Genomic DNA, 13361 nt, shown 5'->3' with positions numbered 1-13361 from the left:
AGAAACGGAAGCCCCCAAAAGTTACAAAATGGCATTTTTTCTTCAATTTTGTCGCACAATTAATTTTTTTCCTGTTTCGCTGTAGATTTTTGGGAAAAATGACTGATGTCACTGCAAAGTAGAATTGGTGGTGCAAAAAATAAGCCATGATATGGATTTTTAGGTGCAAAATTCGAAGGGTTATGATATTTAAAAGGTAAGGAGGAAAAAACAAAAGTGCATAAACGGAAAAACCCTCCGTCCCCAAGGGGTTAAACATACTAATTTTGGTGCATGTAGTTATAATTTTATTTATCTAAATTAGGTATCCTTGTAACTGTATGGACCTACAGAATAAAGATATGGCATCATTCCTACCAAAAGGTGCACTGCGTAGAATTGGAAGCCTCCACAAGTTACAATATGGTGTTTTTTTTCCATTTTTGCCCCACAATTTTTTTTCCTGATTTCACTGTAGAATTTGTGGTGATTGCTGTAATTACAAAGTACAATTGGTGGCACAAAACACAAGCCCTCATATTGGTTTGTTGGTGCAAAACTGAAAGCGTTCGGATTTTTAGAAGGCGAGGTGGAAAATACGAAAGGGCAAAAATCAGAAAAAAATTGTGATGTTGCCTCAAATCTGAGGTAAAAGTGCCTCAATAACAAACCCTCAGCAAACTAAAACCAAAACCCACCGTCATTGATATCTATTGGATTTCTTGTTACTGACATCTGCCTAGTGGTAAAACGCTATAGACAAAACCTAAGCGCTTGTCTCCACCCCGCAGCACTTAGAGCCCATCTCCCTCCTCTTCATCGCGGGACCCAAATGAGGCGGAAGTTCCTTGTTTCTGGAGGGAGTGAATTATTAGCTGCACCTCGTAACCCGGAGACAAAAGCTTTCCCCGTCCAGTGATTTACACTATGTATTATTATTGTAATAGCCACCATTTAGAAGTTATTGTGTGATATTTCGCCATCCCCGATGCAGTGGGGGGGCAGCATGAAGCGCGTTATGTGGTGAAGCTATTATCGCTGTGTCTGTATTCACACCTAGCGCCGCTCTGCTTTTCCTCCGTGCACATGGAGTCCCAGCTACAGAGCATCTTTGAGGAGGTGGTGGTAAGTGCGGGTGGGGCTGGGCACAGTGCTGTTAGTTATGGGTATAAAGGGGGCAGGGGCCATGGTAGCTCATGTACAGGGTGCACTGCTTTACCCAGCCTGCTTATATGACGAGGAGGAAGTACCGCATGTGTATACAACGGACTGTACACACAGTACATCTATACACACCCATACAGACTGTACATATACATCAGTATACACAGGACTATACACACAGTACATCTATACACACCCGTACAGACTGTACATATACATCAGTATATACAGGACTATACACACAGTACATCTATACACACCCATACAGACTGTACATATACATCAGTATACACAGGACTATACACACAGTACATCTATACACACCCATACAACCTGTACATATACATCAGTATACACAGGACTATACACACAGTACATCTATACACACCCATACAGACTGTACATATACATCAGTATACACAGGACTGTACACACAGTACATCTATACACACCCATACAGACTGTACATATACATCAGTATACACAGGACTATACACACAGTACATCTATACACACCCGTACAGACTGTACATATACATCAGTATATACAGGACTATACACACAGTACATCTATACAGACCCATACAGACTGTACATATACATCAGTATACACAGGACTATACACACAGTACATCTATACACACCCATACAGACTGTACATATACATCAGTATACACAGGACTGTACACACAGTACATCTATACACACCCATACAGACTGTACATATACATCAGTATACACAGGACTATACACACAGTACATCTATACACACCCATACAGACTGTACATATACATCAGTATACACAGGACTATACACACAGTACATCTATACACACCCGTACAGACTGTACATATACATCAGTATACACAGGACTATACACACAGTACATCTATACACACCCATTCAGACTGTACATATACATTAGTATACACAGGACTGTACACACAGTATATCTATACACACCCATACAGACTGTACATATACATCAGTATACACAGGACTATACACACAGTACATCTATACACACCTGTACAGACTGTACATATACATCAGTATACACAGGACTATACACACAGTACATCTATACACACCCGTACAGACTGTACATATACATTAGTATACACAGGACTGTACACACAGTATATCTATACACACCCATACAGACTGTACATATACATCAGTATACACAGGACTATACACACAGTACATCTATACACACCCGTACAGACTGTATGTGTGCATATATATATATATATACACACACACACAGGACTATATACATATCTCTATATACTAGTCCTGTGTATATATATACAGTCTGTATGTGTGTGTGTATGTATGTGTATATATATATATATGTTGGCACATAGTTGAATGTGCTGACAACAAAATCACACAAAAATGATCAATGGAAATCAAATTTATCAACCCACGGAGGTCTGGATATGGAGTCACACTCAAAATCAAAGTGGAAAACCCCACTACAGGCTGATCCAACTTTGATGTAATGTTCTTAAAGGGTTTATCCAGGAAAAAACTTTTTTTTATATATGTCAACTGGCTCCAGAAAGTTAAACAGATTTGTAAATTACTTCTATTTAGAAATCTTAATCCGTTCAGTACTTTGTTCTTTCCTGTCTAAGTGCTCTCTGATGGCACCTGTCTCGGGAACCGCCCAGTTTAGAAGCAAATCCCCATAGCAAACCTCTTCTACTCTGTGCAGTTGCCGAGACAAGCAGAGATGTCAGCAGAGAGCACTGTTGCCAGACAGAAAACAACAACTCAACTTCAGCAGCTGATAATTATTGAAAGGATTGAGATTTTTTAATAGAAGTAATTTACTAATCTGTTTAACTTTCTGGAGCCAGTTGATATAAAGTCTCAGTAGTGTGTGTCACCTCCACGTGCCCGTATGACCTCCCTAGAATGCCTGGGCATGCTCTTGATGAGGTGGCGGATGGTCTCCTGAGTGATGTCCTCCCAGACCTGAACTCCTGGACAGTCTGTGGTGCAATGTGATGTTGGTGGATGGAGCGAGACATGATGTTCCAGATGTGCTCAATCGGATTCATGTCTGGGGAACGGGCGGGCCAGTCCATAGCATCAATGCCTTCCTCTTGCAGGAACTGCTGACACACTCCAGCCACATGAGGTCTAGCATTGTCTTGCATTAGGAGGAACCCAGGGCCAACCGCACCAGCATAAGGTCTCACAAGGGGTCTGAGAATCTCATATCGGTACCTAATGACAGTCAGGCTACCTCTGGCAAGCACATGGAGGACTGTGTGGCGCGCCCCCCCCAAAGAAATGCCACCCCACACCATTACTGACCCACCATCAAATCGGTCATGCTAGAGGATGTTGCAGGCAGCAGGACGTTCTCCACGGCGTCTCTAGACTTGGTCACGTCTGTCACATGTGCTCAGTGTGAAGCTGCTTTCATCTGTGAAGAGCACAGGGCGTCAGTGGGGAATTTGTCAATCTTGGTGTTCTCTGGCAAATGCCAAAAATCCTGCAAGGTGTTGGGCTGTAAGCACAACCCCCCACCTGTGGACGTCGGGCCCTCATACCACCCTCATGGATTCTGTTTCTGACTATTTGAGACATGCACATTTGTGGCCTGCTCCTGCTGGAGGTAATCTTACAGAGCTCTGGCGGTGTTCCTCCTGCTCCTCCTTGCACAAAGGCAGAGGGAGCGGTTCTGCTGCTGGGTTGTTGGCCTCCTACATATCTCCTTATGTACTGGTTTATCTCCTAGTAGCGCTTCCATGCTCTGGACACTACGCTGACAGACACAGCAAACCTTCCCACAGCTCGCATTGATGTGCCATCCTAGATGAGCTGCACTACCTGAGTCACTTGTGTGGGTTGTAGACTCCGTCTCATGCTACCACTAGAGTGAAAGCACCACCAGCATTCAAAAGTGACCAAAACATCAGCCAGGAAGCATAGGAACTGAGAAGGGGACTGTGGACACCACCTGCAGAACCACTCCTTTATTGGGGGGGGGGTCGTACTAATTGCCTATAATTTACACCTGTTCCATTTGCACAACAGCATGTGAAATGGATTGTCAATCAGTGTTGCTTCTTGAGTGGACAGTGTGATTTCACAGAAGTGTGATTGATGTGGAGTTATATTGTGTTGTTTAAGTCTTCCCTTTATTATTTTTGAGCAGTGTGTGTGTGTATATATATATATACACACAGTGACCCCCCCCCCCCCCCCGACCTACGATGGCCCCGACATATGATCAAATCGACATACGATGCTTTTTTTATGTCGGGCCATTGCATTAAGTGTTATCCGGCAGCGCAAAATGCTTAAGCTGCTGCCTGATAGCAGCTTAATGTTCCACATGTGGTGCGGTAAGTATTACTTACCCCTCCACGATGCTCTGGGGTGCCCTCCGGGTCTAGCGCTGGTATTCCGGTGTCTTCTCGGCCCTCTCCGATGACGTCAATACGCTGCTGCGCACGTCATCCAATAGGAATGGCGTACGCAGCGGCGTAATGACGTCGCTACACAGGCCCAGTAAGGCCTTGCGGAAGACAGCGGCGGTCCGGAGAAGACAGCAGAGGACCGGAGAAGACCAGGAGAGCCCAGCGGAGGCCCGGGGTCACCATCGCGAGCGGCGGGGACAGGCGAGTACAGCTTCCTATACTTTACATTGCACGAATCCCTCAACATACGATGGATTCGACAAACGATGGCTCGTTTGGAACGAATTACCATCGTATGTTGAGGGACCACTGTGTGTATATATATATATATATATATATATATGCAGACAAGGTAAGGCTGCTCACCACTCCTGCGTTTACTGCACGTCCTCGTGCTGTGGACACCGGTACCGCTCCCGGCTCAATAGAAGTCACACAAGAAAACGTCCGCCACTCAGGAAGTTGCAGATAAAACTTATGAATGGCTTTATTCACACGCTGTAAGGCAGGACACAATCTGACGCGTTTCGCACGCTTAGGTGCTTAGTCGTAGATAGACATACATTCAATAATACAAGTTAAAATACACATGAGTTTGGTCACATGAATCTTAATTAAAACTGTTGGTTACAAAACATGGAACTGGGAATCATGATTCCATTTGGCATTTCGGAGAAAGTTCACACATGGGCGCATGTATTGCGATTTTAGATTTAGTTTCAATTTCAAGTTTAATTTTAATTAACAATGTGATTTTTTAATTCTGCTCCTAAGTAGTCCATCACAAGGAATTTTTATATATCCATTTGGAGCCCGTATCAACCGGACTAAATAATTTGGACTATGTGTATAAATGGAGATATAAACTATCCTATTAGTATAGGGGATCACTATCTCCAACCCCTGACTAAAATCACCCCCACGTTCATACAAGACACTAAACATGTCATCAATACCTTGGAAAATGTTATCTGGGATGAGCAGTGGTCATGGGCAACCTGTGATGTCATAGGTTTATATCCATGCATTCCCTGGTCTAAGGGCTTGGAAGCCCTGTCTGCCCATATGGAAAGGTTCAGCACATACTCCCCTGGTCTGCGGGAATTCATCACCATCGCCACTGAGTTTTTGCTTAAACACAACTACTTCGTGTTCGATGGTGGTTACTACCTGCAGACCAGGGGAGCATCAATGGGGGCCAAATATTCCCCATCTTTTGCGAACATTTATATGTTCCATTGGGAACAGCTCAGATAGCAGGCAGGCAGCCACCGACTTGATGAGGGCCAGCGATCCTTTTTTTCTCCCTTGACCTCCAGGGGCAGGGACGCAGGACACATGGTCTGTGCGACAGCATGCTCCCAGCCTCAGGATCTGCTCTCTTAAAGAGGCAGAGGGGCTCAGAGTTCCCGTGGCTCTTCCATTATATGTATAAAAGTATCGGTGTATCCTTAGTAATATATACACGCCATACTGTATACACTGTACATATACACATGTTCATACAGACTGTATATACACATCCATACATACTGTATATTACCACCAGCATACACTAGTATGTATATACAGGGGTGTGGAAATAAAAAAATAAAATAAAATAACTACTTGTCCAAGGGACTAAAACGGAGCACAATCTACTTGTCCCTCATGAAAATTCACTTGTCCTGGTAGACAAAATAATTTGAATCAAAATAGTTTGTAAATTTGGAGGTTTCTTTTTTTTCACCATTCACCTTGTGGTCAAACTTACACATTATTTTAATACTTAAGGTCGGCCTGATTATACCAATACCAAATATTTATTTCTTTTAAAAATTTAAATCCTGACCCCTATAACATTTTTATTTTTCTGTATACCAGGCTGTATGTATCGGTACCATTTCGGTATTGATCAGATTTTTTGAACACTTTTTAGTTCATTTTTTTCTGGGATATGATGTTATAAACATAAAAAAACTCAATTCTGTGATTAGTTTTCTTTTACATTAACGCCATAGATTGTACGAGATATAAAATGTTATTTTTTAATAATTCGGACAATTACACATGCGCCAATACCAAATGTTTATTTTTTATCATGTTCACATATATTTTATATGAAAAATGGGAAAAGGGGGTGATCCACCCCACTAGACTACCAGGGATGGTTATAAGTAACCTTTAGACTCCGCTGTCAACTTTGACAGTGGTGATCTAAAAGGATAATAGCCCGCCGAGTCAGGAGCCGAATCCATGCACCCTAAGCGCCGGTGTGAGGTGCAGACTTGCGTCCCATGCAAGTCTGTGGGCGCTCCTCCTGTCAGTCTGCACCTCCCACCGCTGTTATAAACTACATGTCCCGGGTGTCGGGCGATAGGATTTCCACATCTCTGATATATATAGTCATGGCCGTAAATGTTGGCACCATTGAAATATTTCAAGAAAATGAAGTATTTCTCACAGAAAAGGATTGCAGTAACACATGTTTTTCTATACACATGTTCATTCCCTTTGTGTGTATTGGAACTAAACCAAAATGGAGGAAAAAAAGCAAATTGGACATAATGTCACACCAAACTCCAAAAATGGGCTGGACAAAATTATTGGCACCCTTAACTTAATATTTGGTTGCACACCCTTTGGAAAAAATTACTGAAATCAGTCGCTTCCTATAACCATCAATAAGCTTCTTACACCTCTCAGCCGGAATGTTGGACCACTCTTCCTTTGCAAACTGCTCCAGGTCTCTCTTATTGGAAGGGCACCTTTTCCCATCAACAATTTTAAGATCTCTCCACAGGTGTTCAATGGGATTTAGATCTGGACTCATTGCTCACCACTTCAGAACTCTCCAGCGCTTTGTTGCCATCCATTTCTGGGTGCTTTTTGAGGTATGTTTGGGGTCATTGTCCTGCTGGAAGACCCAAGATCTTGGACGCAAACCCAGCTTTCTGACACTGCGCTGTACAGTGCGACCCAAAATCCATTGGTAATTCTCAGATTTCATGATGCCTTGCACACATTCAAGGCACCCAGTGCCAGAGGCAGTGAAACAACCCCAAAACATCATTTAACCTCCACCATCTTTCACTGTAGGTACTGTGTTCTTTTCTTTATAGGCCTCATTCCATTTTTGGTAAATAGTAGAATGATGGGCTTTAAAAAAAAGCTCTATCTTGGTCTCATCTGTCTCAATTTTCCCAGAAGGATTTTGGCTTACTCAAGTTCATTTTGGCAAAATGTAGTCTTGCTTTTTTATGTCTGTGTCAGCAGTGGGGTCCTCCTGGGTCTCCTGCCATAGCGTTTATTTAATTTAAATGTTGACAGATAGTTTGCTCTAACACTGATGCTCCCTGAGTCTGCAGGACAGCTTGAATATCTTTGGAACTTGTTTGAGGCTGCTTAGCCACCATCTGGACTATCCTGCGTTGACACCTTTCATCAATTTTCTCTTCTGTCCTTGCCCAGGCAAATTAGCTACAGTGCCATGGGTTGCAAACTTCTTGATAATGTTGCGCACTGTGGACAAAGGCAAATCTAGATCTCTGGAGATGGACTTGTAACCTTGAGATTGTTGATATTTTTCCACAATTTTGGTTCTCAAGTCCTCAGACAGTTCTCTTCTCCTCTTTCTGTTGCTTAGTGTGGCACACACAGACACACAATGCAAAGACTAAGTGAACTTCTCTCCTTTTTATCTGCTTTCAGGTATGATTTGTATATTGCCCACACCTGTTACTTGCCCCAGGTGAGTTTAAAGGAGCATCACATGCTTGAAACAGTCTTATCTTTCCACAATTTTGAAGAGTGCAAATAATTTTGTCCAGCCCATTTTTGGAGTTCGGTGTGACATTATGTCCAATTTGCTTTTTTTCCTCCCTTTTTTGGTTACTGCAATCCTTTTCTGTGAGAAATACTTCATTTTCTTGACAAACTTCAGGGGGTGCCAACATTTACGGCCATGACTGATATATATATATATATCCAAAGAAAGAGAAGCGGCACTCCAAATTGCATGATACCGTGGTTTTATTCAAGTCAGCAGTGCTACGTTTTGGTCTTGCCAATGAAACCTTTCTCAAGCCCTCATTGTGCAGACCGAAACGTAGCACTGCTGAATTGATGGGTGAATAAAACCACGATATCACGCAATTTGGAGTTCCACTTCTCTTTTTTTGGATGTACAAGTGAGGGGACAGTGAGTCGTCCCCAGTAGCAGAGCACCCACTTGGACCTGGAGTCCTTATCACAGTGCCAGTTCCTTCCCAGAAGTGTGTGTGTGTGTGTGTATATGTATGTATGTGTATATATATATATATATATATATATATATATACTCAATGGGGGAGATTTATCAAAATCTGTGCAAAGGAAAAGTTGCCCATAGCAACCAATCAGCTCGCTTCTTTCATTTTTAACAAGGCCTCTGCAAAATGCAATCTAATTGGTTGCTATGGGCAACTGGGCATCTTTTCCTCTGGACAGGTTTTTATAAATCTCCCCCAATGTGTGTGTGTGTATGTATGTGTGTATGTTCCAGCATCACGCCCAAACCGCTAAAGATATTAACATGAAACTTGGCACACATGTTACTTATATGTCAACAACAAACATAGGATAGGTGATTTATACAAGTCTATGGGAAATATATGTTACTGCATAACTTCCAAACGGCTTGAGATATTTCGATAATACTTGGTCACATGTTACTTATATGTCCACTTAAAATATAGGATAGTTAATTTAATCCTTAACTACCCCCATTTGTGAGGGTCAAGGTTTTTGTTTAAAGTCCTATGCAAATCAATGGGAAATGTATGTTCCCACATAACTTCCGTACTACTGGAGATATTTCAATAACTGGTACACATATTACAGGCCGGGATAGGAGGACGGGATATGACAACAATATATGAGGACGGGATATGAAGTCAAAAACTTCCTCCTTTTGTTTATTTTCCTCCCCAACAAGGATTAGGAACGAAAAACCGGGCAATGCCGGGTACTCGGCTAGTATATATAAAACTCAACGTGTATGTGTGTGTGTGTGTGTATGTTCCAGCATCACGTCCAAACGGCTAAAGATATTAATATGAAACTTGGCACACATTACTTATATGTCAACAACAAACATAGGATAGGTGATTTAACCCTTACTCACCCCCTTTTGCCAGGGGCGGGGTTTATATTTAAAGTCCCATACAAGTCAATGGGAAATATGTTACTGCATAACTTCCAAACGGCTTGAGATATTTCGATAATACTTGGTCACATGTTACTTATATGTCGACTTAAAATATAGGATAGTTAATTTAACCCTTAACTACCCCCATTTGTGAGTGTCAGGGTTTTTGTTTAAAGTCCCATGCAAATCAATGGGAAATGTATGTTCCCACATAACTTACGTACGGCTAGAGATATTTCAATACCTGGTACACATTGGGGGACGGGATTTGATGACGGGATAGGAGGTCGGGATATGGGGTTGGGATATGACAACAATATATGAGGACGGAATATGAAGTCAAAAACTTCCTCCTTTTGTTTATTTTCCTCCCCAACAAGGATTAGGAACGAAAAACCGGGCAATGCCGGGTACTCGGCTAGTATATATAAAACTCAACGTGTATGTGTGTGTGTGTGTATGTTCCAGCATCACGTCCAAACGGCTAAAGATATTAACATGAAACTTGACACACATGCTACTTATATGTCAACAACAAACATAGGATAGGTGATTTAACCCTTACCCACCCCCATTTGCCAAGGTCAGTGTTTTTGTTTAAAGTCCAATACAAGTCTATGGGAAATATATGTTGCTGCATAACTTCCAAACGGCTGGAGATATTTCGATAATACTTGGTCAAATGTTACTTGTATGTCCACTTAAAATATAGGATAGGATAGGTTTTGCAACACCTGGAGGCACCCTGGTTGGGAAACACTGGTGAATGCCCTATAGAGGTGTGTTGAACTACAACCCCCAGGAGACTACAGAGGCAGCATGCTGGTGTTATACCACAGACTGAAGACTCCTGAATGACACATGCTGGGAGTTGCAGTCCCTTTTGTGTGTGTATGACAGTGTATCCCAACCAAGGTTGATTTATGTTAGTGTGCTGTGTATAAGGGGGCTGACCCGGGAAAATAGTAGGATGGGTAAAGGGCGGAACAAAAAAAAGGAGCCGCCCCAAACCAGCAAGGCATGTGGCATGCAGGGATTTGTAGTTTTCAGCACAGCAAGAAGCAGGAAATAGAAGCAAAGATAGGAAAACAAAGTGGGGGATAAAAAGACAACAAAGAACGGAAATAGAGTAGCCTAAACAATACGAATAAAAATGAAACAAAACAAATAGGGTAAGTCAAAAACAGAAAAACACGTTGACCACCGGAGTACCCCTTTAACCCTTAACTACCCCCATTTGTGAGTGTCAGGGTTTTTGCTTAAAGTCCTAGGCAAATCAATGGGAAATGTATGTTCCCACATAACTTCCGTACGGCTGGACATATTTCAAAACCTGGTACACATATTACGGGTCGGGATGGGAGGACGTGGTGGGAGGTCGGGATATGGCAACAATATATGAGGACGGGATATGAAGTCAAATGCTTCCTCCTTTGTTTATTTTCCTCCCCAACAAGGATTAGGAAGGAAAAACCGGGCAACGCCTGGTACTCAGCTAGTGTGTGTGTGTGTGTGTGTGTGTGTGTGTGTGTGTGTGTGTGTGTGTGTGTGTGTATGTATGTGTGTGTATATATATATATATATATATATATATAAACACAAACACATATAGATTGTATACATTCACTGGATTGTACACACATATATATATATATATATATATATATATATATATATCACACACACCAGCAAACATCGGACTATGCATGTACAGTATACAGCATATACACACACACCTATACAATCTGTATCTAAAAAGCAGCATAAACTGGACTATACACAGTACATGTAAACACACACCCATACTGACTATATATAAACACTAGTACATAACAAATGTATACACACCGGGGAAGATTTATCAAAACCTGTCCTGAGGAAAAGTTGCTGAGTTGCATATGGCAACCAATCAGATCCCTTATTTCAATTTTGAAAAGGCCACTGAAAAATGAAAGAAGCGATCTGATTGGTTGCTATGGGCAGCTCATCAACTTTCCCTTTGGGCAGCTCTTGATAAATCTCCCTTCTTGAACTGATACAGGCTATCTATCCATGTACATACAGTGATCCCTCTCTAGTAGACGACTTTGAGAAGACGACACCTTTATCCAGACCAGATTTTGTGTGACAGATTTTTAGTCCATTGTACATTATTTTTATATAATATATGTGTGTGTGTGTATATATATATATATATATATATATATATATATAATTTATTTAGACTATTTTCTTTGAGCAGACCACCTAAAAGGGAACCTGTCATGTCTCCGGAGCCCCCCCCCCCCCCCCCCCCCGTGTTTCCCTCAGCTCAAAAGGAGCTGTACGGCATCACTGCATATAGGTGCGGATTATATCTGTGTGCACAGTTTAGGCCCTAAACACATTTTTTTTTTTTTAAATTTAAACCCAAAGCCAGGAGTGTACTCAGTGCAAGAAGAGAAGCCCTTCCTTAATATTTGTCATTTCTTTAGAATACACTTATGGCTTTGGCTAAAAAAAAATAAGATAAAATTGTCTCAAAATGCTTAATACTGATGGCCCAGAATAAGCCATTAATGTCATATGCGTGAATAACCTAGACTTGGCACCTCCTCATCACTTACCAGCCACAGTGCCATACAGGCAGTGTACATGGTGTTGTATCTTGTGTTTAAGTAAATGGGAAGAGCTGCAATTCTGTGTTCGGCCACTACAAAATGTGCAGCACTGTTCCTGGTGAGGCAGCAGTGCTCAGATGAGTGGCATCACTAGTGTAAAGAAAATGGCAAAAAAGTATTCAATATTCATGTGAATGCTTACATCTCAATATCTGTTGAGAAGGAAAAGTTTACACAATTTAAATTTATCAATCTTCCTGAAACCACAATTGTCAATTTTTGCCCATAATAACCAATCACAGCTCAGCTTTCATATCTTGTATTGTATTTAACCATTAACCATGTATTTTATTAAAACCATTACAAAATAAGGAGTATAATGGGATTGTCTTCTTCTTTAGTGTGTACTAGTTGTGGAATAAACCCATTGATTGTATTTGTTTTGTTATACAGAAAACAGAGGTCATCGAAGAGGCCTTTGCTGGGTGAGCATCTTCTCTTTCCTATTAATATTTATCTAAATTCCATACAAATGTGACATTTAGAAGCCAGTCTGCAAGCCTATATGTCTATGCATAGTATATATTTAAGGGTATATATAATTTATTATTATTTTTATTTTTATATCAACTGGCTCCAGAAAGTTAAACAGATTTGTAAATTATTTGTAAAATCTTCATCCATCCAGTATTTATTAGCTGCTGAAGTTGAGTTGTTCTAATCTGTCTGACAACAGTGCTCTCTGCTGACACCTCTGCTTGTCTCAGGAACTGTCCAGAGTGGGAGCAAATCCCCATAGCAAACCTCTAATGCTTTGGACAGTTCCTGAGACAAGCAGAGGTGTCAGCAGAGAGAACCTCAGAAAAGAACAAACTCAACTTCAGCAGCTGATAACTACTGGAAGGATTAAGATTTTGTAATAGAAGTAATTTACAAATCTGTTTAACTTTCTGGAGCCAGTTGATATAAAAAGAAAAGCTTTTTTCCTGGAATACCCCTTTAAGATA

The 13361-nt window shown here is 41.3% G+C and overlaps 1 protein-coding gene across 2 annotated transcripts in view; it reads left to right on the top strand.

Moving 5' to 3' along the window:
• The first annotated feature begins 829 nt into the window (after positions 1-829).
• Positions 830-13361, top strand: part of MED23 (mediator complex subunit 23) — a 91973-nt gene continuing 79441 nt past the window's right edge. For both annotated transcript variants that reach the window (XM_056566560.1, XM_056566559.1), the window contains exons 1-2: positions 830-1104; positions 12808-12839. In XM_056566560.1, the coding sequence (XP_056422535.1) occupies positions 1066-1104; positions 12808-12839 (71 nt within the window). In that variant the 5' untranslated portion in view covers positions 830-1065. The remainder of the gene's footprint in view (positions 1105-12807; positions 12840-13361) is intronic.

The sequence above is a fragment of the Hyla sarda genome, chromosome 3 (assembly GCF_029499605.1).
Source record: "Hyla sarda isolate aHylSar1 chromosome 3, aHylSar1.hap1, whole genome shotgun sequence".
NCBI classification, from domain to species: Eukaryota; Metazoa; Chordata; class Amphibia; order Anura; family Hylidae; genus Hyla; species Hyla sarda.
The sequence above is the reverse complement of the archived record's forward strand: the minus strand, read 5'-3'. Positions and strand labels throughout refer to the sequence as shown.